The following is a 25,851-nucleotide window of genomic DNA, read 5'->3' as shown; positions in this document are numbered from 1 at the left end:
GGATATACAACAGTCAAAAATGTGTTGCTTTTATTAAGTATTCTTATTTTTGTTGCATTTTTATTTCAGGGTATTTTAAATACATGGGAAACATTGTTCCATCCATCCATTTTCTACCACTTGTCCCTATTTGGGGTCGCGGTTGTTCAATATTTTTTATGCACAATTACAAAAATAACATAATAAAAAAACAACTGTCTTTTGCCACAGCAAGACAATGGCATGACGATTTGGTTTAATGTTTACACTTGTAGCATTTACTGATGCAACCGTGACAGTAGATCAAACCTGCGCCCTTGCTGAGCTTTCATTAGTATTGTAATGCCATGAGTTATGTGTGGTGATCGTGTTGGGATGTCTGACAGTGTGGGTGGCTGTGAATGCATCAGGGATGGTTGGGAGAGAGGGAGCAGCGAGCTGTAGAGCTGAGCAAGGTATCCCGAAGAATATGTGAATTTTGATTATTTATTCACTCATTGGTGACAGAGCAGGAAAGGACTGGTGATAAAATAATGTGTGTGAAATAACAAATATGGTATGTAAAGTGCACTGTCATTCATTTATTTAGCTTCCGTAGCTTTCGCCCTCATTGTCATTTGCTCAGCGGTGATTCACACACACACAGCTATAACATGGCTTCTGCTAACGCAAAGGAGAGCAAAAAAGAAAAGAAAAGTGTCGTCACTGGTTTAGATTTGTGACAACAGGCGGGCAAGAAGTGACAGCACGCTGCAAAGTTTATTTTATAAAAAAAGACAGACGCACTCCAAACTTATTACTGCATCTTAAAAAGAGGCACCCAGGCAAGTGAGGGAAATGCAACAAGAAGACAAACAAGACCACAACAACTAACAAACTCTCGCTAAAAAGCAGCTTATTGTAGGGAAATAATTTACTTAGAGGGGTCAGATTATATGTTTTTTTTTCTACATTTAAAACACCATCTTGCGGTCTACAAAATTGTTTAGTACTTATGCAGATCCCAAATACACAAAAACGTATACCAATAGGTAAGAAAAGTTGGTCTCCTCTGTATATCGCTAAAGATGTGGTGCCCAAAAAGTGAAAATGCCTGTGTTTATTTATTGTTGTATAGTGTTTATTATTTATATATGTATATATTGTATTGTGTTATTTATACTTACTAAAACTATAGAGCCTCTCAATGTTGCAGTGTATTGTTTATTTACATACAATGTACAATGCTACATTTTTATTTACAGAAGTTTTTTTTTTTTTTTAAACAGAAGATTCAAGTTTGAGCTTTATTGATCTCAATACTGAAGTGTATTTATTTGCTTGTAAAGTGCAATGTTTCATTTTTGTTTACAGAAGTATTTTATTTTAGTCAGAAATTTGGCCTTCCAGAGCAGGATTATAAATTAGTGTTTTGTCAATTAGTCAATACAAAGTGCAGTTTATTTGAACTTTATAACATTTACATTATGCTAAGAGTAAAATGCAGTGTATGTTCATGCCATGTATTCCTGTAATTTCTGGCATTGTTTGTCTCCTTTCATTCTACTAGTTGTTGATTAAATCAATGCAAAACTTATTTGAAATTAGCTGTCATTTGTATGTATTGGTTTCTTTAGGAATTAGGGAAACAATTCGAAAAAAAATCATACATTGAAATTGATGGCAAGTGTTTAGCATTGTGCACTCATTATTTGTACCTTTTTGAACACTATCCTGGTTACTTAGACTTAGACTTAGACAAATTTTAATGATCCACAAGGAAAATTGTTGTCTGAACACTGCATTTTGCCAAACTTCTGAGTGTAAAAGCACTTATGCACTCAAAAACATCAGTTAGGGAAAGATGCCCAATTATAATTATTAAATTATAATATAATTTTTTGTTGAAATCCAAATTTTTAATGCAGTTGTTAACATTATAAAATAAAAGTGACTTTAATTTGTGTCTCATGTGAATGGAATGCATCTGTTAAGTGACCACAAAACACAACGTTCACTCAACCAAACTCATGTAGGTCTCAGTCCTGCCGCATTTATGGCAATTTCCAGCATTTTGTGTGACCGGAGTCAACATTTTCTTAACCAAATTGTTAAGACAATAAGAAGGAAGAAAGCAACATTTTGACTATGGCGGTTTGTGTACCACTTGAAGTCGTTGGACAATGATGTGCGTTCCAAAACTTTTTGTTGTTGCCATGTTATTTGTTTTATGCTCCTTTGTCAGTCATTTCTTTTTGTACCTGTCTGTTTGGCAAATAATTGTGACGATTTGCACCCTTTCAAAGATGTATAAGCTGGATGAAAGACCTTACGTGAGAGGCAAGTTTGAAATCTGTGCCTGTCAATTAAATTGAGCCATGTCAGTTTTATTTCCGTAGCAGAGATTCACAACAGAATATATATCAAGGCATGTCACACATGCTCCTCATACAATTTAAAGCACACCAGCTGTACACCACATGGGTGAGCACTTTGGCAAAAAAGTTCCTCTAATTGAATCAAGCAAATTGATCAAATCAGCAGATAAAATGCACGGCCAGTGTTATCAGCACAACCTTGACACACTTAAATACTCACCGCATGTTAGCCAATTAGCTTTTCCATTCACAAGTCTATTGAATTCCTCACAAAAATAAACACTTCAAGCAAGGAACAGTCTTTAACAAACACATACACACAGAAATACACATAGTATGGAATATGTATTAAAAAACGATTTTATCATTGTTACGAAAACTATGATAAGTTTAGGAGTGAATGTTGCATTTTATATTAGGTGCATAATGGATAATAAATATGAAATTACTTTATATGAAGTGAAATTACAATTTAAGCATTATGCTATACTCAAACAGCACAGACTTGTTTATAAAAATCAAAGTTTGTGTCTTTAGTGGACGCATATTTGTAAAATGATGATACAATAATTCAAATATTCTTTAATATACAACTGTGTATATAACATTTGGCAATTCATTATTTCCTTTATAATTATGTTTTTGTATGTTTTGCTTGGATCATCAATAGAATAAAAAAATTGAGAAAGAAAAACATCAAGTGCTTCGACGCAAGCCTCTCCGCACAAGAAGCGGCACAGTTACCTCTGTGATGAAGCATCACTTGCAAAGATCACACACTGTGCGAGTGTGCGTGCATGTTCATGTTCATCCATCATCATTATGAAGGGCAAAAATATTTGTTGAGTTAAAATGCATGTGTTTCACTAATTAATTCTGTGAATATATTTTTGATGAGTAATACTTTATGATTCCAAACAGCAGGAATGCTTTGCATTATTATTTTTTCAGATAGTAAAATGTCTGATTTAAACTTAGGCTATGTGGATTAAGAGATATTTAACTTTTTTGTTTAAATTTTTTTCGCTGCATTCAGGAAGGATTTTATTGGGAATATTTACTGTAGTAATAACACAAGACAAATATTTTATAGTGAAGTTCAAATACATAGTGTTGCGCCATGTGTAATAAAGTCAGTGTGGATTGTTAAAATTTCCACACACACAATGAAGTAGGTTATTTTGTAACATAATAAGATCGCAGCATGGCCGCACTAAACTGTCTCGTTTTTCCCAACTTTTCACTGAGCGGATCCACCAAACATGTGGTACCGCACCTCGCTTCCCCAACAAGACCGGGATGGAGGAGCCTCGAGTGTTTTACTGCAACACTTTGGCTTAAAAAGAGCTGGAAATGATCCGACAGCTTATGCAGCTGCTGCGCCTCTAATTTTACAAGCTGCACCACCATAAATTTGTCGGAAGGCTACTGACAGAACAAGAAGAAGCCTTCAGAATGTCACACTCGGGCCCAAGTTGATGTCGTAGGCCACGAACAAACAAATCCTTTCAGATCTCCTGGACAAACCTGGAGAGCAGGACCTCATCCGTGTGGGATCAGAATTTTTTATTGGTTACATGCTGCCAGCTTAGCGTGACCTCAATGAGAAAAGGTCAGCAGATGTGTCCACCTTACCTTTTGGTCCTAGCTCAGTTGTCTCTCTGCTTCTTGATGGTCTGTCTTCTCCGGTTTTGTCCTGCGTCTTCTAGCTGTTGCAACTTGTCTTCTTCTACTTTTTTTTTTTTTTTTTTTTTTTTTTTTTTTTTTTTTTTTTTTAATAGATCTTCTCCCACACTAGCGTTGTCACTATGCTGTCCTTCCTCTCTCGTTGCCTTTGCTGATGTGCCGCTGCTTCAACGCCGTGGCGCTTTTAATCTTTCTCCGCACCTCCTGGTATCCTCCCATTCTCACTTATCTCCACTCAGGCACTGATACCATGCCCCGTTGCTGATATGCACTTACTGGAAGATTTGGATTTGGGGGCGGGGGCAGAGCGGCACTCTAGGTCGGGGGATGGAAAAAGGTCGAATTATGCAGATGATGGACAGAAAAATGTGAAACAGGCCGACTTGTGAAGTGTTAGGTTCTGGTGGAAACAACGCTGGAAAGTCGTTTACCCGGCTTTATATTTATATGGCTTTATCTACTACTTTATATGACTTTATATCTATCATTTACATCTACCATGACTTTCTGTGCACCCTTTACAAGACATGGCACACACCATTTGTAGAGTACAATCTCAAAACATTGTAAGACGCTGGTCGACTCTGTAAATCATGCATATTTGGGTTCCAGGGTCAAACTGTGGCCACCATGAAAGTTTTTTTGGCTTTGCAGGCAAAGTTTATTCAAATTTAAACATATACAAGTGTAAAAAGAATTGAAACAGTATTAATAGTATCATAGAGTCCTGTCTGTTTTAACCGGACCAAAAATGACAAGTAGGAAGGTACCCGAACACCCCGGATTTCCACTGGATGCGGAACAAGAGCGGAAAGGCACCCGCACGGCGGCTGACTCCTTCCTTTTTTTATTCAAGTCAATGTGTCTGTTTCCACCGCCTGCAGAAGGGCATCAGGATGGCTGTGATGTTCACACATCCTGTTCTACAAACCCTGTTTCCATATGCGTTGGGAAATTGTGTTAGATGTAAAAATAAACGGAATACAATGATTTGCAAATCATTTTCAACCCATATTCAACATATTTGATGTTCAAACTGATAAACATTTTTTTTTTGCAAATAATCATTAACTTTAGAATTTGATGCCAGCAACATGTGCCAAAGAAGGTGGGAAAGGTGGCAATAAATACTGATAAAGTTGAGGAATGCTCATCAAACACTCATTTGGAACATCCCACAGGTGAACAGGCAAATTAGGAACAGGTGGGTGCCATGATTGGGTATAAAAGTAGATTCCATGAAATGCTCAGTCATTCACAAACAAGGATGGGGCGAGGGTCACCACTTTGTCAACAAATGCGTGAGCAAATTGTTGAACAGTTTAAGAAAAACCTTTCTCAACCAGTTATTGGAAGGAATTTAGGGATTTCACCATCTACGGTCCGTAATATCATCAAAGGGTTCAGATAATCTGGAGAAATCACTGCACGTAAGCAGCTAAGCCCGTGACCTTCGATCCCTCAGGCTGTACTGCATCAACAAGCGACATCAGTGTGTAAAGGATATCACCACATGGGCTCAGGAACACTTCAGAAACCCACTGTAGGTAACTACAGTTGGTCGCTACATCTGTAAGTGCAAGTTAAAACTCTCCTATGCAAGGCGAAAACCGTTTATCAACAACACCCAGAAACGTCGTCGGCTTCGCTGGGCCTGAGCTCATCTAAGATGGACTGATACAAAGTGAAAAAGTGTTCTGTGGTCTGACGAGTCCACATTTTAAAATTGTTTTTGGAAACTGTGGACGTCGTGTCCTCCGGACCAAAGACGAAAAGAACCATCTGGATTGTTATAGGCGCAAAGTTGAAAAGCCAGCATCTGTGATGGTATGGGAGTGTATTAGTGCCCAAGACATGGGTAACTTACACATCTGTGAAGGCGCCATTAATGCTGAAAGGTACATACAGGTTTTGGAGCAACATATGTTGCCATCCAAGCAACGTTACCATGGACGCCCCTGCTTATTTCAGCAAGACAATGCCAAACCACGTGTTACATCAACGTGGCTTCATAGTAAAAGAGTGCGGGTACTAGACTGACCTGCCTGTAGTCCAGACCTGTCTCCCATTGAAAATGTGTGGCGCATTATGAAGCCTAAAATAGCACAACGGAGACCCCCGGACTGTTGAACAACTTAAGCTGTACATCAAGCAAGAATTTGAAAGAATTCCACCTGAGAAGCTTAAAAAATGTGTCTCCTCAGTTCCCAAACGTTTACTGAGTGTTGTTAAAAGGAAAGGCCATGTAACACAGTGGTGAACATGCCCTTTCCCAACTACTTTGGCACGTGTTGCAGCCATGAAATTCTAAGTTGATTATTATTTGCAAAAAAAAAAAAAAGTTTATGAGTTTGAACATCAAATATCTTGTCTTTGTAGTGCATTCAATTGAATATGGGTTGAAAAGGATTTACAAATCATTGTATTCCGTTTATATTTACATCTGACACAATTTCCCAATTCATATGGAAACAGGGTTTGTATTTAGCTAAATATGCTTGTGTTGGACAGGAAGTCATAAACAAATACTAAATAAATTATCCTGTTTATTTTCAAAATAAAACAGTTTGTCTTCAAGGCGGATCGTATTTTACACTTTAAAACATCCTAATGGGCATGGACGGACCTGAAGTTAAGTTGTCAAAGGTTTTCAGACATACCTTCACCTTGTTGACACAAGAGGATATGCTGATTCTGGAGGGCCAACATTAAGAAGCATATACAGTCGTATCCCGGGCAGCTACATGGGGGCCTGTGGGAGATTGGGGAGTTGTTTGTTGGATTTGGATAACATGTATGTATGCATGTTTGTGTGTACGTGTGTCTGTTGATTCAGTGTTAAAACAAAACATTGCAACTTTTGCCGCAACTTTCTAAAAAAAAGCTGTCACAAATTTAGGCGTTCTAGGCCAAAACAATCTCACAAAAAAATCCCACAAAATCCCACAAAAGCGGTAGCTTTATGTAGCGATAGTGACAAGGAGAAGCCATGCAATCAACTTTGTCATACACTATTTGCATTCTTGTTCCCTGGGTTTGATTCCTGGGTTCATACAATTTTAGAATGCAAGGTGTGACAGCATGACTACAATATGCTGATTGGTCGTATATATATATGTATATATATATATGTATATATATATATATATATATTAGGGCTGCAAATCTTTGGGTGTCCCACGATTCGATTCAATATCAATTCTTTGGGTCACGATTTGATTCAAAATCGATTTTTTTCGATTCAACGCGATTCTCGATTCAAAAACGATATTTTCCCGATTCAAAACGATTCTCTATTCATTCAATACATAGGATTTCAGCAGGATCTACCCCAGTCTGCTGACATGCAAGCAGAGTAGTAGATTTTTGTAAAAAGCTTTTATAATTGTAAAGGACAATGTTTTATCAACTGACTGCAATAATGTAAATTTGTTTTAACTATTTAATTAACCAAAAATATAACTTATTTTATCTTTGTGAAAATATTGGACAGTGTGTTGTCAAGCTTATGAGATGCGATGCAAGTGTAAGCCACTGTGACACTATTGTTTTTTTTTATTATTTTTTTTATAAATGTCTAATGATAATGTCAATGAGGGATTTTTAATCACTGCTATGTTGAAATTGTAACTAATATTGATACTGTTGTTGATAATATTCATTTTTGTTTCACTACTTTTGGTTTGTTCTGTGTCGTGTTTGTGTCTCCTCTCAATTGCTCTGTTTATCGCAGTTCTGAGTGTTGCCGGGTCGGGTTTGGATTTGGAATTGGATTGCATTGTTATGGTATTGCTGTGTATTGTTTTGTTGGATTGATTAATTAAAAAAATAAAAATAAATACAAAAAAAAATAAAAAACATTGCAACTTTTGCCGCAACTTTCTAAAAAAAAGCTGTCACAAATTTAGGCGTTCTAGGCCAAAACAGTCTGGGCTTCCCTGCTTAAGCTGCTGCCCCCGCGACCCGACCTCGGATAAGCGGAAAAAGATGGATGGCTGGATGGACAAAAAATAAATAAAAAATGAGAAAAAAAAATACATTTAAAAATAAAATTCCATCCATTTTCTACCGCTTGTCCCTTTTGGGGTCGCGGGGGATGCTGGAGCCTATCTCAGCTGCATTATGGCGGAAGGCGGGGTACACCCTGGACAAGTCGCCATCTCATCACAGGGCCAACACAGATAAACAGACAACATTCACACTCACATTCACACACTAGGGCCAATTTAGTGTTGCCAATCAACCTATCCACAGGTGCATGTTTTTGAAGGTGGGAGGAAGCCGGAGTACCCGGAGGGAACCCACGCAGTCACGGGGAGAACATGCAATCTAGGGATGTCCCGATCTAGGTTTTTGCACTTCCGATCCGATACCGATGTTGTTTTTGCACTTCCGATCCGATACCGATACTGGCCGATACTGGCCTATCCGAGCATGTATTAAAGTTTAAAGTTATTTAGCCTACTTAGTTGTCAGATTCAATGCACCTCTGGTTTCGATCTGTAATTGTAGAGTTCAGGAAGGAAGAATCAAGACCCCAACGGGCCAAAACCAAATAAATAAAAGTGGAAAAGAAATATTAAGAAAATACAGAGAAAGAGTGAAGGCTGACCCAGTTAAAGCCCAAGTATATTTGTAGAAGAAACGAGAAAGAAATAAGAAAATAAAGGAAAAAGCAAAGTTGAAAAACAAATTATGATACTGAATGGCTAAATAAATGTTCAATCTCATTAATCATTAACTCTGAAATCAATCTGATCAGTGTTATAGAAAGAAAGATTGCACATTGATTTTTACAAATTTTATACATTGCAGTAAGAACATTCTATTTTTATTTTTATGGATTTTATTGTGACAAATCTCATTATTAAAAAAAAAATCTACGTCCTACACATACACACACACACACACACGCACGCACGCGCACACACTTCAAATCTTTGTGCACCACACGATTCGATTCAATTCTTAGGAGTAACGATTCGATTCAGAATCGGTTCTCCATTCAAAATTAACACTTTTTAAATAACATTGGGTGCCAGTTCTATGATTAACTACATTCCTCCATAAAAAAGATAAACAACTGTAAAAAATGTCTATATTGTTTAAAAGAAAACTGGTTTTGTTTAATAACATTCTACCTTAACATTTAATAAACACAAATACAAATAAGGCAACAAGAGAAGTATCGCACACTTCTAAATCTGTACAGCAGATATGGGCATCTACATCAACAATATGATAATGATTTGGTTAAATAAATATATAAATAAAAATAACTGTACCACCTCCAAAGACATGCACCTGGGGATAGGTTGATTGGCAACACTAAATTGGCTCTAGTGTGTGAATGTGAGTGTGAATGTTGTCTGTCTATCTGTGTAGGCCCTGCGATGAGGTGGCGACTTGTCCAGGGCGTACCCCGCCTTCCGCCCGATTGTAGCTGAGATAGGCTCCAGCGCCCCCCGCGACCCCGAAGGGAATAAGCGGTAGAAAATGGATGGATATACAAACCCCGTTTCCATATGAGTTGGGAAATTGTGTTGGATGTAAATATAAACGGAATACAATGATTTGCAAATCCTTTTCAACCCATATTCAATTCAATGCACTACAAAGACAAGATATTTGATGTTCAAACTCATAAACTTAATTTTTTTTTTGCAAATAATATAATAATAATAATTAACTTAGAATTTCATGGCTGCAACACGTGCCAAAGTAGTTGGGAAAGGGCATATTAACCACTGTGTTACATGGCCTTTCCTTTTAACAACACTCAGTAAACGTTTGGGAACTGAGGAGACACATTTTTTTAAGCTTCTCAGGTGGAATTCTTTCCCATTCTTGCTTGATGTACAGCTTAAGTTGTTCAACAGTCCGGGGGTCTCCATTGTTGTATTTTAGGCTTCATAATGCGCCACACATTTTCAATGGAAGACAGGTCTGGACTACAGGCAGACCAGTCTAGTACCCACACTCTTTTACTATGAAGCCACGTTGATGTAACACGTGGCTTGGCATTGTCTTGTTGAAATAAGCAGGGGCGTCCATGGTAACGTTGCTTGGATGGCAACATATGTTGCTCCAAAACCTGTATGTACCTTTCAGCATTAATGGCGCCTTCACAGATGTGTAAGTTACCCATGTCTTGGGCACTAATACACCCCCATACCATCACAGATGCTGGCTTTTCAACTTTGCGCCTATAACAATCCGGATGGTTCTTTTCCTCTTTGGTCCGGAGGACACGACGTCCACAGTTTCCAAAAATAATTTTAAATTTGGACTCGTCAGACCACAAACACTTTTCTACTTCTTAGATGAGCTCAGGCCCAGCGAAGCCGACGGCGTTTCTGGGTGTTGTTGATAAACGGTTTCGCCTCGCATACGAGAGTTTAACTTGCGCTTACAGATGTAGCGACCAACTGTAGTTACTGACAGTCGGTTTCCGAATTGTTCCTGAGCCCATGTGGTGATATCCTTTACACACTGATGTCGCTTGTTGATGCAGTACAGCCTGAGGGATCGAAGGTCACAGGCTTAGCTGCTTACGTGCAGTGATGTCTCCAGATTCTCTGAACCCTTTGATGATATTACGGACCGTAGGTGGTGAAATCTCTAAATTCCTTGCAATAGTTGGTTGAGTAAGGTTTTTCTTAAACTGCTCAACAATTTGCTCACGCATTTGTTGACAAAGTGGTGACCCTCGCCCCATCCTTGTTTGTGAATGACTGAGCATTTCATGGAGTCTACTTTTATACCCAATCATGGCACCCACCTGTTCCCAATTTGCCTGTTCACCTGTGGGATGTTCCAAATAAGAGTTTGATGAGCATTCCTCAACTTTATCAGTATTTATTGCCACCTTTCCCAACTTCTTTGTCATGTGTTGCTGGCATCAAATTCTAAAGTTAATTATCATTTGCAAAAAAAAAAATGTTTATCAGTTTGAACATCAAATATGTTGTCTTTGTAGCATATTCAACTAAATATGGGTTGAAAAGGATTTGCAAATCATTGTATTCCGTTTATATTTACATCTAACACATTTTCCCAACTCATATGGAAACGGGGTTTGTATATATATATATATATATATATATATATATATATATATATACATATATATATATATATATATACTTCATCACTTGACAGCCCTAATATAGGGCTGTCAAGTGATGACAGCCCTATATTAGGGCTCACTAAAGTTTAGTGAGCCCTAAACTTTAGGGCTCACTTGACAGCCCTAAAGTTTAGGGCTGTCAAGTGAGATCAATCACAATTAATCACAGGTTATTCACAGCATTTACTTAAGAAAATACCCTTATATTTGGATTCAAATGCAATTAGGTAGTCAAAATGTCATACGGGAATGTTTCCTAAATGTTTTACTGAACTGCAAGTCATTGCTTTGCTCAAAACTTGGTGACAGTAAAAATACTAAGAATAAAGTGCACATTTTGTTTTTTCTTGTCTTAAATAGAAATATTTCATAATTAACTTAACAGAATTAAAATTAATATATTTATTTAACAGAAGTATGTTTTGCACAACTTAAAACAGAATACATACAGTGTGTAGCTTTATGATAGAGCAGGTATCCAACTGTTATCACTATGAAAACTACTGTGACAAAAGATGTGAGATATTTGTTTCAATATTATGACTGGCAACATTTCAATTGTGTTTTATTTATGAATAAAATATCCTCTCAGTGAGGTTATTGTGTAATTTGTCATTAAATAAAAACACCACACATGCACACTCATAGCTCATTAAAGTGGAATAAAAACCACACCACTAATAGTTTCAAGAGGGTGCTGGACCTTGGACCAACAGCATTCAGTAACGAAACAAACATGCTTACATAAATATTGCACTTATTGCAACCATAGACAACAGAACACATTAACTTTTGTACATTTACTTAAGTTATCTGCTGTACTGACAAGATACCTGCTCCTTGCGTGTTGGCTATTGTGGCAAAACTGCCGAGTCAAAACTGGCGTGTGATGTCATGATTTATCTTTTTATTTTACAAGGCGCACCAACCTGGGAACATGAAAATAAAATAGCTCTGTTGGCGACTTACTTAATAAAAATACTGGACAAAGTGCGTCCCTTACATCTCAATACGGAACGCATACTTTTGTTTCTAAATACGGGACTATTCCGTGTTTCAAGGGACATTTGGCTCGCGTGATGAGTTTGCCAAGTATAAAAATGAGCTGCTTTTTTTTTTTTTTTACGAAAGAAGAAACTCCTGTTCTAAATGAGTCCACTGGATGTCACAATAGCAATTCTGTTAGGCAAGTAAACGGTTTATACTGAGGCCATATTGTATATTGTAGTGTCCCGGAAGAGTTAGTGCTGCAAGGGGTTCTGGGTATTTGTTCTGTTGTGTTTATGTTGTGTTACGGCGCGGATGTTCTCCCGAAAAGTGTTTGTCATTCTTGTTTGGTGTGGGTTCACAGTGTGGCGCATATTTGTAACAGTGTTAAAGTTGTTTATACGGCCACCCTCAGTGTGATCTGTATGGCTGTTGACCAAATATGCCTTGCATTCACTTGTGTGTGTGAAAAGCCGTAGGTATTATGTGACTGGGCCGGCACACAAAGGCAGTGCCTTTAAGGTTTATTGGCGCTCTGTACTTCTCCCTACGTCCGTGTACACAGCAGCGTTTTAAAAAGTCATAAATTTTACTTTTTGAAACCGATACCGATAATTTCCGATATTACATTTTTAAAGCATTTATCGGCCGATAATATCTAGTTTATACCTCCGTTTCTTACGGTTTGTTGAGTCAGCACTGGATTGATACGTGGACATGACAAAGGAGGTATTTGACACCTCGAAGAGTTTACATGTTGTGTTTGTTGTTCAATTCCAGAAAGACTGTGACTTAAAGTTTAATCCTGGCTTTGTAGATACACTGAGACAAAGTCTAAGCTCATTGTGTTTTTGAAGCTGCACCAATTTCCTCAGAATTTTCAACAAACTTCAAGTGTTTTGTCCAGAGGATTATTTGTGGTAATGCAATTTTTTATTAATCACATGCGTTAACGCATTAATATTGAAAGCCCTAATACTGGTAGGGGTGTATCCCTTTATGGAGGATGCCTGTGCGTGACTTTGTTTTACGTGGCGAGACTGGTGCACAGACAGTCACCACACAACCCTTGATAGAATCGGGTCAGGGTCCAGTGGCATGGAGTCCAAGACGACTGGGGACCCTTTTCTGCTGCAGCCTTCTTCCGCTGCAGCAGAAGAAGGCAGTGGTTTTCTGAAGTGTTCCTGAGCCTATGTGGTGATATCCTTTAGAGATTGATGTCGGTTTTTGATACAGTGCCGTCTGAGGGATCGAAGGTCACGGTCATTCAATGTTGGTTTCTGGCCATGCCGCTTACGTGGAGTGATTTCTCCAGATTCTCTGAACCTTTTGATGATATTATGGACCATAGATGTTGAAATTCCTAAATTTCTTGCAATTGCACTTTGAGAAACGTTGTTCTTAAACTGTTTGACTATTTGCTCACGCTGTTATGGACAAAGGGGTGTACCTCGCCCCATCCTTTCTTGTGAAAGACTGAGCATTTTTTGGGAAGCTGTTTCTATACCCAATCATGGCACCCACCTGTTCCCAATTAGCCTGCACACCTGTGGGATGTTCCAAATAAGTGTTTGATGAGCATTCCTCAACTTTATCAGTATTTATAGCCACCTTTCCCAACTTCTTTGTCACGTGTTGCTGGTATCAAATTCTAAAGTTAATGATTATTTGCACAAAAAAAACCCATCAAATATGTTGTCTTTGTAGCATATTCAACTGAATATGGGTTGAACTGGATTTGCAAATCATTGTATTCCGTTTATATTTACATCTAACACAATTTCCCAATTTATATGGAAACGGGGTTTGTATATATACATATATATATATATATATACATATATATATATATACATACATATATATGTATATACATATATATATATGTATATATATATGTATATGTATATATATATATATATATATATAAATGTATATATATATATATGTATATATATTAGGGCTGCAACTAACGATTAATTTGATAATCGATTAATCTGTCGATTATTACTTCGATTAATCGATTAATAATCGGATAAAAGAGACAAACTACATTTCCATCCTTTCCAGTATTTCATTGAAAAAAAGCACCATACTTATTTTGATTATTGTTTCTCAGCTGTTTGTACATGTTGCAGTTTATAAATAAAGGTTTATAAATAAATAAAAAATAAATAATACAAAAAAAAAAAAAAAAAATTGCCTCATAGCATAGATCCAACGAATCGATGACTAAATTAATTGCCAACTATTTTTATAATAGATTTTAATCGATTTAATCGATTAGTTGTTGCAGCCCTAATATATATATATATATATCCATCCATATTCTACCGCTTGTCCCTTTTGGGGTCGCGGGGGGTCGCTGGAGCCTATCTCAGCTACAATCGGGCGGAAGGCGGGATACACCCTGGACAAGTCGCACCTCATCACAGGGCCAACACAGTTAGACAGACAACATTCACACTCACATTCACACACTCGGGCCAATTTAGTGTTGCCAATCAACCTATCCCCAGGTGCATGTCTTTGGAGGTGGGAGGAAGCCGGAGTACCTGGAGGGAACCCACGCAGTCACGGGGAGAACATGCAAACTCCCCCGAGCCCGGGATTGAACTCACGACTACTCAGGACCTTCGTATTGTGAGGCAGACGCACTAACCCCTCTTCCACCGTGCTGCCCTATACATATATATATATATATATATATATATATATATATATATATATATATATATATATATATATATATATATATACATATATATATATATACATATATATATATATGTATGTATGTATGTATGTATGTATATATATATATATATATATATATATATATATATATATATATATATATATATATATATATATATATATATATATATACATATACAGTCAAGAAAATAAGTATTTGAACACCCTGCTATTTTGCAAGTTCTCCCACTTAGAAATCATGGAGGGGTCTGAAATTTTCACGGTAGGTGCATGTCCACTGTATGAGAGATAACCTAAAAAGAAAAATCCAGAAATCACAATCTATGATTTTTTAACAATTTATTCGTGTGATACAGCTGAAAATAAGTATTTGAACACCTGTCTATCAGCTAGAATTCTGACCCTCAAAGACCTGTTAGTCCGCCTTTAAAAGTCCTCCTCCACTCCACTGTATTATCCTGAATCAGATGCACCTGTGTGAGGTCGTTAGCTGCATAAATACACCTGTCCACCCCATACAATCAGTAAGACCCAAACATTCAGCATGGCTAAGAGCAAAGAGCTGTCAAAAGACACCAGAGACAAAATTGTACAACTCCACAAGGATGGAAAGGGCTACGGAGAAATTGCCAAGCAGCTTGGTGAAAAAAGGTCCACTGTTGGAGCAATCATTAGAAAAATGGAACTTGCTGGTAGACGGCTGCGTTGACCCTGGATCTCAGGAAACAGAGTGGACCGACACCAGCAGATGACATGGCACCCCAAACCATCACTGATGGTTTGGGTTGGTTTGGTTTGCATTTCCTTTGGAAATCGAGGTCCCAGAGTCTGGAGGAAGACAGGAGAGGCACAGGATCCACGTTGCCTGAAGTCTAGTGTAAAGTTTCCACCATCAGTGATGGTTTGGGGTGCCATGTCATCTGCTGGTGTCGGTCCACTCTGTTTCCTGAGATCCGGGGTCAACGCAGCCGTCTACCAGCAAGTTTTAGAGCACTTCATGCTTCCTGCTGCTGACCTGCTCTATGGAGATGGAGATTTCAAGTTCCAACAGGACTTGGCGCCTGCACACAGCGCAAAATCTACCCGTGCCTGGTTTACGGACCATGGTATTTCTGTTCTAAATTGGCCCGCCAACTCCCCTGACCTTAGCCCCATAGAAAATCTGTGGGGTATTGTGAAAAGGAAGATGCAGAATGCCAGACCCAAAAACGCAGAAGAGTTGAAGGCCACAATCAGAGCAACCTGGGCTCTCATAACACCTGAGCAGTGCCAGAAACTCATCGACTCCATGCCACGCCGCATTAATGCAGTAATTGAGGCAAAAGGAGCTCCAACCAAGTATTGAGTATTGTACATGCTCATATTTTTCATTTTCATACTTTTCAGTTGGCCAACATTTCTAAAAATCCCTTTTTTGTATTAGCCTTAAGTAATATTCTAATTTTGTGACACACGGAATTTTGGATTTTCATTTGTTGCCACTTCAAATCATCAAAATTAAATGAAATAAACATTTGAATGCATCAGTCTGTGTGCAATGAATAAATATAATGTACAAGTTACACCCTTTGAATGCAATTACTGAAATAAATCAAGTTTTTCAAAATATTCTAATTTACTGGCTTTTACCTGTATATGTGTGTGTGTGTGTATATGTATGTATGTATGTATTATGTATAAATACGTATATATATATATATATATATATATATATATATATATGTATATACTGTATGTAAATAAAATGTATAATAAACTTAACTAATCTTATAGAAGTTAGTCAAGTGGATATTTTCTTCATATTGAGGAACGAAAAAAAACATTTTTTATAATTTTTTTGTTATTTTTGTTACCATAAGGAGAAAATTAATGTGAATCATTTATTTGTTACTTTACCCCAAAACCCTGGTACTTATTGTTTTATTTTTTCATTTATTGAGGGGACTATTACCCTTGAACCACATACTTTTTGTTATTGGTTTCTTCACAAAAACATCATATTTTTACAGCAGGCTTACATTTCTTCTTCTGAAATGACATTCATGTTAGGGCAACGTGCTGAGGAACAGGAAAGAGTGAACACATAAAAAAAACACACGTTCGTTAAAAAAAATCATCGTAGCACTTTTTTTACACAGACATTTTGTTTAGGCTTTCAAACTTTTTGCTTACTTGCCCATGTGCCCGTGAATGTACTTTAATTTCACATGATATGCCAACAAATGTCAGTTCAGTTTGACTGCAGTCTAATGCAAATGTTTCAAAGCTAAAAAAGAAACAAGGATGTCCCCTACAGGCCAAGGTCTTAATCTACGCTGACGTTCAGTGCATTGACACACTTCCATAACCTTCAACATCATTGAGTGTCATGTCTGGAAACATCTAACTTTGATTTAGCTGAAAGTGTTTGTATGTGAAGGTGATGACTTTTGATGTCCTTATGCAGGCCTATCAGCTCTTCTGCAATGCAGTTCTGTCACATCATCAATCTGACAGGGTAAAGGCTGCAGATGGAGCAATACAAAATGTGTGGACATAACTAAAATCTGCTGTTCTGCATAATATTTTTTCTTCAGTTTTACTTTGGTTTTTAGAGCTGAATGGAACGTAAAGATCCAATTATTTGAACGTATTGGAACTATAGTGACGATGAATGCAATTATTTTCACATGTTAAAGCCACACTGTGCTCACTTGCCAGTGCTCTTGCAAGTCTTTGCTACGTCCTAATAACCAAACACTACATCAATAATGATTGTAATTGATTTTTTTAGGTTATTGTGAGATGACCCGATGTAACTCTATTTGATATGAAAATGTTAGAGTTACCAGTTTGGCTTTCAGTTCAGGGTTAGGGTTTCTAATTGGGATTAGCATTTCAGATTAGGTTTAAGATTACAGTTTTTAAATAGGGTTTCAGATTATGGTTAGGCTTTCAAGTCAGAATGTCATTTTACTGCTTAGTCTGAGATCTAAATGTGTGTGTGTGTGTGTGTGTGTGTGTGTGTGTGTGTGTGTGTGTGTGTGTGTGTGTGTGTGTGTGTGTGTGTGTGTGTGTGTGTGTGTGTGTGTGTGTGTGCCTGGAAACAGCAGAAGATGGCAATTACTTTGTTAGGTGGGCGGGACAAAAGACAGGCTTATTTGCTTTTTAATCACTAGAAGATGAATGTGAATAAATATATAATGGGCGTCTTTTGTTGTTGTTTCTACACTTGTTTGATCTACAGGAGTTCAGTTCTGGTGTTTTTCCCCCCGGCGTAGCAGCGTGTGTTGTTTATGTGCACGAGCCTGCAACTTGTCTTCCTTCCCTGCATCGCCAGATTGCATTTCTGTTTATCCCGATCCAGTCGTATTCTACAAAAAGCAGCATTCAAACAAGTCTCTTGTTGCAATGTACCGGTAAAGAAGTCTTGCTCTGATCGTAAAACAAAAATATTACATAATTTTTAAAGATCAGTTGAACACGGTGGCAAGGACCATGCACTGAATAACCTTTGCTGCCTCAGTCAAGTTTTTTTAAAAATATAAAATAAATAAGAATTTTACTTTAAGACACTGGTCAGGTGGCACACTAGCGCCATCATTGTGATGTCACATGACTCAATTAGTTGTGCAAATAATGAGTGAAGCATGAAGGGTTGCATTTTTGTCCATCCTAGCCAAGCCCCTTCTCACTAACATTCAGTCTTAAGGCAGCATGACGAGGCTGATATTGCAACAGTCTGACATGTATACCTTGTTCACACTGCAGGTCAATTTCGATTTTCTTGCCCCTATGGGTATGGGATTTTTTTTATGGGGGGAGGATGTAATGGCCAGAGGGGTCCATCTATATATGTGTATATATATAATAAATATTGCCAGTCACAGTTAACTTGTGCTCAGCTGGGAAAATAAGTATATATACTTATGTCAATCATTTATCTAATATTATGAACTGTTACAGGCGTATTCAATAATGGTGCTAATATGAAAAATGTAACTTAATAGAATGTGGGGATATAAAAGGCATCCGGTGCTATCAGACCAGGCGGAAGTGGAAATTGACGTCACACACCACTAGGGAGGATGTTTAATAAGACATTATCGAGTTCGAGCCCATTATCAAATCCTCTTATTGAACTGATTCCTTATCGATTCTCTTATCGAATCCAGATAGGTTGTTGTATATGGAAAAAACACACAATATTTGGTTTAACAAAAGCTCACTTTTATTATATAAGAAAAAAATAAAATCTAATAAATAAATAAATATTGACTGTTACCCCACCCCCCAAAAAATTTAATTAAATAAATAAATATTGACTGTTGTTACCCAAAGTATATTAAGTGGGATTTTTCAGAAAAACAAATATATACAGTAACACAAAAACAACCTGTCTCTGTGAACACTATAGGTGTATAAATAATAATATAGTGTTCAATAAAATCAGTCCCTTGGGCATAAAACTGAAAATAATACAGCTCTCCAAAAAGTGCACTTCTGCTGCTATTGGAACATACTAACTACAGCTATTGGAACATACTAACTACAGCTATTGGAACATACTAACTACAGCTATTGGAAGATGCTAACTACAGCTATTGGAACATTCTGTATTTTTCGAAGTATAAGTCGCTCCGGAGTATAAGTCGCACCGTCCGAAAATGCATAATAAAGAAGGAAAAAAACATATATAAGTCGCACTGGAGTATAAGTCGCATTTTTTGGGGAAATTTATTTGATAAAACCCAACACCAAGAATAGACATTTGAAAGGCAATTTAAAATAAATAAAGAATAGTGAACAACAGGCTGACTAAGTGTATGTTATATGAGGCATAAATAACCAACCGAGAACGTGCCTGGTATGTTAACGTAACATATTATGGTAAGAGTCATTCAAATAAATATAACATATAGAACATGCTATGCATTTACCAAACAGTCTGTCACTCCTAATCGCTAAATCCGATGAAATCTTATACGTCTAGTGTCTTACGTGAATGAGCTAAATAATATTATTTGATATTTTATGTTAATGTGTTAATAATTTCACACATAAGTCGCTCCTGAGTATAAGTCGCACCCCCGGCCAAACTATGAAAAAAACTGCGACGTGTAATTCGAAAAATACGGTACTAACTACAGCTATTGGAACATACTAACTACAGCTATTGGAACATACTAACTACAGCTATTGCAACATACTAACTACACACACTATGACAGTAAGAACGCAACAGTCATCAATCAACAATTCTTCTTCAAAAAAATTAGCATGTCTGCTTTTTCAGGATCAAGTCTGACCCTCTCTTCGCTAATCGTGTCACCAGCGGTCGAAAAAACACGTTCACTTGGCGTGGAACTAGCTTGGACACACAGATATGTTTGAACAAGATCATATAGGAGGGGCAGAGTGTCTCTCTTACCAAACCACCAAATGGCAGTGTTGGCCTGCATGTTGGTGCAAGGAAGGCCTCTGTACACCTGTATTTCCTGGTCTACTCTGTCTGGGATGCTCCTCTGCTTCATGGGCTGCAGTTCACTATCGTCTTCCGCTGGAAACAGGTCATCCAAGCTGGGAGTGCTCTTCTTCTTCACAGCAATGAAATTAAATGGTGGGACTCAATTAGAATGTTTAATCTAATTATTCAGAGGCTTTTAATTAATCTAAAAGTCCCAGACCTTATAACTAAATAATGTAGTTTGGGTGTTTAAATTCATGCCCTCTCTGATCATCACCAAGAGCTAAACTCACCTCCTTTTCTTGCCTCTCTGCCTCTTTCACTGGCTGCTTGAAAAAAATACATTTCAAACTGATTTAGTTTTTCAGCACAATGTTGCTTTAGGCTGAGGTGGTCCTTAAAGTACAACAGAGCCAAAGTGAAGGTCTCACAATAAAATATTGCTTCAGTTCAATAAATTGTTTCAAATAATACCTCTGCTACTGCTTCCACTGTGTTTGCTGCCACGTCTCTTCTCTTCAGCCTCTCCCAGACGACATCCTCCTCCAGTCTGTATCCAAACCTCCTGGGGTCCATCAGTGTGGCCTCCTTCAGGAATGACTGCACGTCCTTGTCCTGGAGGGAAAATGAGGGACAGACACAGCATAGAATTAGGGGGGAAATTAGCTGAATGTGAAGACTGTCTGTTATTAAGTCTTAATTTTGAAATTATTACAGGTCAGACATTAACTGGACTTGGTAGCGTTTAGACAGATCACCCCAAATGGCCTGCTTGATGGCCTTTACAAAGGCTGAGTCCCCCTGGCAGACAGTGAAGTGGGCTTCCAACTTCTGCAGAATTGGAATAATCTGACCACAGGTGGGGTGTCTGTCACTTGAGACGCAGAGAGTAGAGGTGTGGAGCACCTCCATCAGCTCCACAAACTCCTCGGCTTTCGTAAAGTCTGTGATGTCCAAGCTGTTGACTCTGCAAAGTAAATAATTATGATTATTAATTATAATTCAAATCAGGCTTAAAAGATTTAGTAGCAGTAGTACAAAATGTTAAATACCGGTCCTTCTCCGCCTGCTTCCTGAGCCGTGGGTCCATCAGAGCAGCTTGGACGGCGGGGAACTGCTCAATAAATCTCTGAACCATCTGATACAGAGAATTCCACCTTGTCCTCACGTCCAAGATCAGCCTATGGAAGGGCAGACCTGGCAAAATATAAACACATCTATCAATTCAAGGGCCAGGCCCACTACTGTCCAAATCAATGATGAATTCCCAAAATTAGTCACCCAGAATGTATCTATTTACACAGTCATTTTCTACTAATGGGAATATAAAACAGGGTTAAAAAAATAGTATTAAATTAACTGTAGCATCATCATATTCATCATGTATCTGAGATTTTTAAAAAAAAGACTATTGAAATGTGTTCGCAGCAGCCGATGTTATCCCAACCCAGTCGACGGCACAACATCAGGCGCAAAGAACTGCGCGGCAATGTGCAAGGGCAGGCCCGGGCTAACACTCGATGAGCCAACCAACACGACAACAAACAAAAATAAAGCCGGCAAGTCCGCCCGCCCCGAAAACCATCATGCGCACGCGCCACCACAAACCAGAACAGCGGCCACACCCTCGCACCAGACCCAGCAGCCATGGTTGCTCGCGCCACAAAGAAAAGTTAGCAAAGACAACGGCAAAACCCCCGACAACACAAAACCCCAAAGCGCGCAGCCGGAACAGACGGACATGGATCCCGCTCAACGCCACATAAACCGGACGCAAAACTACTGACCACCAAAACCACATCCATTAAACAAAACACCCATAAACTGACTAGCACGTACAAACACACAAATAAAAACATGGCCCTATTAAGCCAGAACAACAACCGATGACCCCTCCGCCAAGAAAGCCTACCGTGCGGCCACTCAACTCAGTCATTGTCCATGTTTGAATCCTCATTGTCATCAATGTTGCGTGACAAGGGAAACAGTGTGATGTAGACCCAGGCCATCGTCAGCATTCTGTAGTGGCGGCTGCTGGTCTTTCAAGTAGGGAAAGCTCATGTTCAGCCACGAGTACAGATTACAATTACAATTAGAAAACTTTACTTAGAGGATTGCAAAATTATCCATATGAACTCGGAACAACAGAATGCAACTTGAAAATTGCTCTGGCTGTGGTTTATATTTCAAGATCACTGATTCACTAGTTTTTCTGCTAATCCAAAAGCGATTCAGCGGCAGACAGATCTACCTATCTTGCTCATGGTCCAGGCCAGCCGAGACCAAGCCCACGGCTCACGTTCCATACACTTACAGAGATGCTCAGCGTCCAGTGGGCGGGACAAAGCAAAGCATTTATCCAATGAATTTCTAGTTTGGCTACAGTGGAACAACCCACTCTATGCTCCCCCACTGAAGTCAATGGACGCTCATCTTCAACACTTTTTAATGCCCTGTAAAGTTACGGGAATTAATGAGAAGAAAGTTGTGTCACAAGAGTGTCCACAGTTCTTCCCGCATCCTCCAATCATGCGTGGCAGCTTTGGGGTACTTTGAAGACTGCCAGCAACTTCCAATTTGTCGACAAACCAGAGCAACGCTCTACTCCAATCAGCAGATGTCCTGTTGTCATAATTCCGAATAGGTAGATATCTTCACGTCCTCGACAGAAAAGGGTCGCCAGGCACGCGGCACTCCTTCTTCTCCCAAGAGTCCGTCGTGTGTCCAGCAACGACCGCTCCCCTAAACCCAAGATCTTGTCAATTTCGTTGAGGCCAGTTAAATAGTTCCAATGTTGATTTGGAGAGCAGTGCAAAAAGAGGCAACAAAAAAGTTAAGACAAGACAAAGAAGCAAGCAGGAGAGATAAGGGAGAGGAAAGGGGAGCGTCCACCCTTGATGAGTGCTAGAGAGAAATAAAGATTACAGAATAAATATCTTGTAGGCTGCATATCCCATACTAATGACATACTGGATCTGGATGTTGTGAATTATTATTGAAACTAAACATTGCTGGAAAACTAGGATCTAGCTAAACATTGAAGCAAAACATGAACTGCAAAATAATTGCAACAGGACACTGAGTGCAAAAAACAATCTTATCTTCTAAGTAGGGCTGTCAAGTGATACAACATAACATAACATTTGTTGAAGAAAATACCCCAATATTTGGGTACAAATGCAATTTAGTAGTCAGAACGTCATGCAGGAACATTTTTTAAATGTGTTTCTGAAGTGCAAGTCATTGGTTTGCTCAAAACTGGGTGAAAATAAGTATATTAAAATTTAAGTGCACATTTTGAAGGTCTTTGCAGTTTTCAATAATGTTGCAAACAAGATAATGTAGTAAACACACTCATAAACAACTTAACATAGTGCTCCATTTACTTTTCTTTAGTTTAAAGGCCTACTGAAATGCGATTTTGTTATTTAAACGGGGATAGCAGGTCCATTCTATGTGTCATACTTGATCATTTCGCGATATTGCCATATTTTTGCTGAAAGCATTTAGTAGAGAACATCAACGGTAAAGTTCGCAACTTTTGGTCGCTGATAAAAAAGCCTTGCCTGTACCGGAAGTAGCAGACGATATGCGCGTGACGTCACAGGTTGTGGAGCTCCTCACATCCGCACATTGTTTACAATCATGGCCACCAGCAGCGAGAGCGATTCGGACCGAGAAAGCGACGATTTCCCCATTAATTTGAGCGAGGATGAACGATTTGTGGATGAGGAAAGTGAGAGTGAAGGACTAGAGGGCAGTGGGAGCGATTCAGATGCTGTGAGAGGCGGGTGGGACCTGATATTCAGCTGGGAATGACTAAAACAGTAAATAAACACAAGACATATATATACTCTATTAGCCAAAACACAACCAGGCTTATATTTAATATGCCACAAATTAATACCGCGTAACAAAACACCTCCCGCCTCCCGTCCATATAACCCACCAATACAACTCAAACACCTGCACAACACACTCAATCCCACAGCCCAAAGTACCGTTCACCTCCCCAAAGTTCATACAGCACATATATTTCCCCAAAGTCCCCAAAGTTACATACGTGACATGCACATAGCGGCATGCACGTACGGGCAAGCGATCAAATGTTTGGAAGCCGCAGCTGCATGCGTACTCACGGTACCGCGTCTGCGTATCCAACTCAAAGTCCTCCTGGTAAGAGTCTCTGTTGTCCCAGTTCTCCACAGGCCAATGGTAAACCTTGACTGTCATCTTTCGGGAATGTAAACAATGAAACACCGGCTGCGTTTGTGTTGCTGCATGCCGGCCGCAATACACCGCTTCCCACCTACAGCTTTCTTCTTTGCTGTCTCCATTGTTCATTGAACAAATTGCAAAAGATTCACCAACACAGATGTCCAGAATACTGTGGAATTTTGCGATGAAAACAGACGACTTAATAGCTGGCCACCATGCTGTCCCAAAATGTCCTCTACAATCCGTGACGTCACGCGCAGACGTCATCATACCGTGACGTTTTCAGCAGGATATTTCGCGCAAAATTTAAAATTGCACTTTAGTAAGCTAACCCGGCCGTATTGGCATGTGTTGCAATGTTAAGGTTTCATCATTGATATATAAACTATCAGACTGCGTGGTCGGTAGTAGTGGGTTTCAGTAGGCCTTTAAACAGTTGTTTAAAAAAACAAGCTTGTTTACCTTTTTCCGATGACTGCTGATCCCTTTTTTTGGTACAATGCGACCCTAGATTGTTATTATTACTTACAAATGTCCAAGTTCTCCAAGAAGCAAAATAAATTCACGTTCAGTCCGTACTTGCAACTTGAAGCTCTTCTTTGTGTAGTACACTTGGTTCATCCTCGCTGTAATTGTGCCTCTTTAAGGTACAACAGATCAGCTGTGGTGATATGAATGACATCGTCTTGGAGGACTCGGTCTTCGCGGTTGTTAAGACGTCCTGCATGCGGTGGCTGTCCGTTTAGCAAAGGTATAACCGCTACTTTTGTTGACAACATTGACTCAGTAAACTCTGCCAGCGCAGCGTTCTCCTCTGCTTCTTGTCGATGTAGTTAGCATTCATGCTTGCATGTAGCCGTCAGTGCTTGTTGAGGACTGTGACTGCTACTTGCTTTCACTTCTGAGTCTCCAAGACACAAAAAAGTCTCCAATGTCCCCGGTAGAAGTCATTAGATTTGTCGCTAGTAGCTGTTTACAAAGAAGCCGCCAAGAGCATTGGCAACACTGTCGGCGCCATTCTCGAGTACTTGTTTCGCTCTAAGATGGTATTTTAAACTTGATGTGTGCCGATGATAAAAACGTTTGTTGCTTAAGTTATCTTAGTTTTATCCAACGTTCTATTTTTAAGCGAAATTGGCCGCCTCTCATCGTGATCACAGACTGTGTAACAAATAGTGATTAATCATCATTCATATTTGATAACGAGATCATTTATTTGTATTAATCACTTGTGTTAACGCGTTAAGGTTGGCAGCCCTACTTAGAAGCGAATTGCTTGACAACAATGGTAAACAACGTTCGCACAGCATCTATTAATGTACATAAAATGC

The 25,851-nt window shown here is 38.7% G+C and overlaps 2 protein-coding genes and 1 long non-coding RNA gene across 4 annotated transcripts in view; 1 reads left to right on the top strand and 2 right to left on the bottom strand.

Moving 5' to 3' along the window:
- The window catches only part of LOC133570911 (agouti-signaling protein-like), a 54,673-nt gene extending 50,575 nt beyond the window's left edge, over positions 1-4,098 (bottom strand). For both annotated transcript variants that reach the window (XM_061923740.2, XM_061923739.2), the window contains exon 1: positions 3,972-4,098. The gene's annotated coding sequence lies outside the window, so the exon portion shown is untranslated. The remainder of the gene's footprint in view (positions 1-3,971) is intronic.
- Positions 1-25,851, top strand: part of LOC133570912 (uncharacterized) — a 37,353-nt gene that overhangs the window by 8,426 nt on the left and 3,076 nt on the right. The window lies entirely within an intron of this gene.
- LOC140680195 (E3 SUMO-protein ligase ZBED1-like) lies at positions 20,054-21,221 on the bottom strand. Its single transcript, XM_072916626.1, has 3 exons — positions 20,777-21,221; positions 20,596-20,631; positions 20,054-20,432 (listed from the first exon to the last, which is right to left on the bottom strand). Exons 1-3 carry the CDS (start codon positions 20,876-20,878, stop codon positions 20,088-20,090), a joined length of 483 nt encoding a protein of 160 aa, XP_072772727.1. The 5' UTR covers positions 20,879-21,221; the 3' UTR covers positions 20,054-20,087.

The sequence above is a fragment of the Nerophis lumbriciformis genome, linkage group LG28 (assembly GCF_033978685.3).
Source record: "Nerophis lumbriciformis linkage group LG28, RoL_Nlum_v2.1, whole genome shotgun sequence".
NCBI lineage: Eukaryota > Metazoa > Chordata > Actinopteri > Syngnathiformes > Syngnathidae > Nerophis > Nerophis lumbriciformis.
Note: the sequence above shows the minus strand (reverse complement) of the source record. Positions and strands in the feature narration are given on the sequence as shown.